Source organism: Helianthus annuus, chromosome 9, assembly GCF_002127325.2.
Source record: "Helianthus annuus cultivar XRQ/B chromosome 9, HanXRQr2.0-SUNRISE, whole genome shotgun sequence".
Lineage (NCBI taxonomy): Eukaryota > Viridiplantae > Streptophyta > Magnoliopsida > Asterales > Asteraceae > Helianthus > Helianthus annuus.
The window spans coordinates 138,404,877-138,407,553 of record NC_035441.2 but is presented as its reverse complement, the minus strand read 5'-3'; the positions used below and the strand labels follow the sequence as shown (position 1 = coordinate 138,407,553).

General features: G+C 39.1%; 1 protein-coding gene across 1 annotated transcript; it reads left to right on the top strand.

Annotated features, from left to right (window-relative positions):
• The first annotated feature begins 584 nt into the window (after positions 1–584).
• LOC110876486 lies at positions 585–2,138 on the top strand. The gene is made up of 4 exons (XM_022124658.1): positions 585–1,062; positions 1,164–1,166; positions 1,339–1,575; positions 1,762–2,138. Exons 1-4 carry the CDS (start codon positions 585–587, stop codon positions 2,136–2,138), a joined length of 1,095 nt encoding a protein of 364 aa, XP_021980350.1.
• Positions 2,139–2,677: the final 539 nt, after the last annotated feature.

The window sequence follows — 2,677 nt, the reverse complement described above, 5'->3', positions numbered from 1 at the left end:
AAACCCGTTCGAATCTCGCGATTTACATAACATTTTACATTCTAATCAGTTATAATTAACGTATAATGATGGAGACATTAATTATATACCTTCTAATCGTTCTATATTACTAAATAAATGATCAAATTAAATCCTCTTTATGCCACCATTGAAGCTTCAAGAACCCAACTCAACTTTAACAAATTCGAGAGTTTCAGTGTACAAAATTAGCACCAATCGAATCCCTGGAGTTTTTCACGCATTTCCTCACTCTCTAACCCAATTAAGGCTACACGGTATGGGGTCGGCCCCCTACCGTCTTGGATCGGCGACGGGAGCTACACCGTGCCCCCCCTCCGTCCCGTCCTCTCCGTCCTTCTCTCGCCGTTTGCGACGGTCCAAAAAAGTGGGGCCCAATCCAAAAGTTACCATTATAAAAAAAAATTAATTTCCATTTTACACCTACAAACTAACGGTCAAAATTTTAAAATATATATATTTCCATTCCATTTTCACTTCCATTCACAAATTTAACCCGAAAATTTCATCTCTCTCACATAATTTTTATAAATCTTCTTCCACTTTTATAAACCTTATACTCCATCATGGATCCCTTCAACAACCCGAACAATCCGAACAACCCCAACAATCCTAACAACCCGACCCAACCTAATGTTTTCTCGGTTCCGGGATATTATCCGACGCTAGAACCGAACCAATTCTCCCAATATTCATCAAATACGTTTGCATCATTCCAACACTCGCCAAACCAATTCGCTCAATTCTCTCAAAATCAAGCCCTTCAACAAATGATGATGCGGGGTGCTTATAAATTCCCACCGAACCCGACACCACCCGTTCAACCCCAACCGATCCCGACGCAACCCTTTCAACAATCCGAACCCGACGACGATGTGGAGGTTGTTCCCGAAACCCAACCGCCTAAAGGAAAAGGAAAACGAAACAAAGGCAAGCAAGTGGTGGGTGATCAACCGTCCAAACCGAAGTCGATTAAGTGGACGCCAATCGAAGAAGAAGCCTTAGCCAAGGCTTACAATGGCACGTCTGACCACCCGACAAAAGGTTCGTATTTTTTTAAGGTTTATACAATTTTTTTGTTTATTTTTTCTTAGCAGTTTGTTTTTTTTTTTTTTTTTTTTTTTGTGTTTTTCTTTTCTTAACAGTTGGTTTTTTTCTAAAGTTTCATTTTTTTTGTTTATTATTTTCTAAACAGTTGGTTTATAATTGTTTTAAAGTTTGTTGATTTTTATAAATATATTTTTTTGTTAACAGTTTGTATTTTATTTAAAGGTTTTTTATTTTTGTTAACACTTTATATATTCTGTTTGTTTTTTATAGGTAATAACCAAATTGGTGAGGGGTTTTGGTCCAAGGTTTTGGCGAAGTTCCTCGTCCTTATGGACCAAGGCCCGTATCGAGATATCGACTCGATCTCATCAAAGTGGCGGAAAATGAACGCGTCCATCAATAGGTTTTGCGAGGAATATAATAAATTATACACAAGTGACCGTCGTAGCGGCATGAGCGATGACGATGTGTTCAAAAAAGCGTTGGACAAGAATAAGGCGAACAATGGTAATTCCAACTTTGCTCACGTTCGCGCGTGGGCAATTCTAAAAGACGAACCAAAATGGGCGCCGATTCCCAACTAGGTGGCGATGGCGAAACGCCAAAAAACATCGGAAACGGGTAGTTTTAGCGCCGGTGGATCGGACGCGAGGTGTAACATAAACTTAAATGATGACGCCGACTTTGACGAAGAGGAGTACGCCGTACATGAAGCGGAGCGTCCACAGGGCCGAGACAAATCAAAGGAGGAGCGGGCCAAGGGGAAAGAAAAGGAAAAGGTGGACCCGAAGATGGTAGAGTTTATGGAACAGTTAAAAATGTACAACGACGTCTCGGCCCAAAAGACGAATCCGAAGGAGCGGGCCGTCGAAGAAAAAACTCGTGTAGCGGAAGAAAAGTTACGCGAGAAGGTCCGATTGTCGAATGAGAAAATCCGAATTTCCGATGAAAAAATTCGGCTCAAAGAATGGGAAATAATTACGATGGATGTCGATCAGTATCCCGAGCCGAAACGTTCGATGTTGAAAAAACTACAAACCGACATCATGAAGAAGCATGATATTATTTAAGTTTATGTTTTTTTTATTAAGTTTATGTTTTGTTTTAAATTTATGTAATGTGGTTTTAATATTAATGAAAATATTTTTTTAGTTTATTTATTTGTTAAAAAAAGTAGAAAATTAAAAAAAAACAAAAAATGGTGGAGAGGACTATGACTAGGACTATCCTCCCATACCCTCTACTTTTGGGGAATGGAGCATCCTTGGGAGGACTATGACGTGGCGCCTACGTTGCGGATCATCCTCCCTTGGAGGACCATCATCATACCTTGTAGCCTAACAAGCCTCCAATCATCCGGATTCAAGGTGAAATGTTTCTAGGGCTCGTAACTTGATTCTACAATATCTCCTTCAATTCTCAACGTTTTCAGGTGATTCCGAAGCCCAAATTGCTTAATTTTTCGTTCTCTACAAAATCCCTCTATCAATTTCAGCGATAGAAGGCTAATTTATTCGTATTTAATTTTAGTTGAAATTAAGGTTCTTCATGCATAGAATTTAGGGCTTTTAGATTTATACTTGTGTTTTGATGAAATTGAAAGTATAAT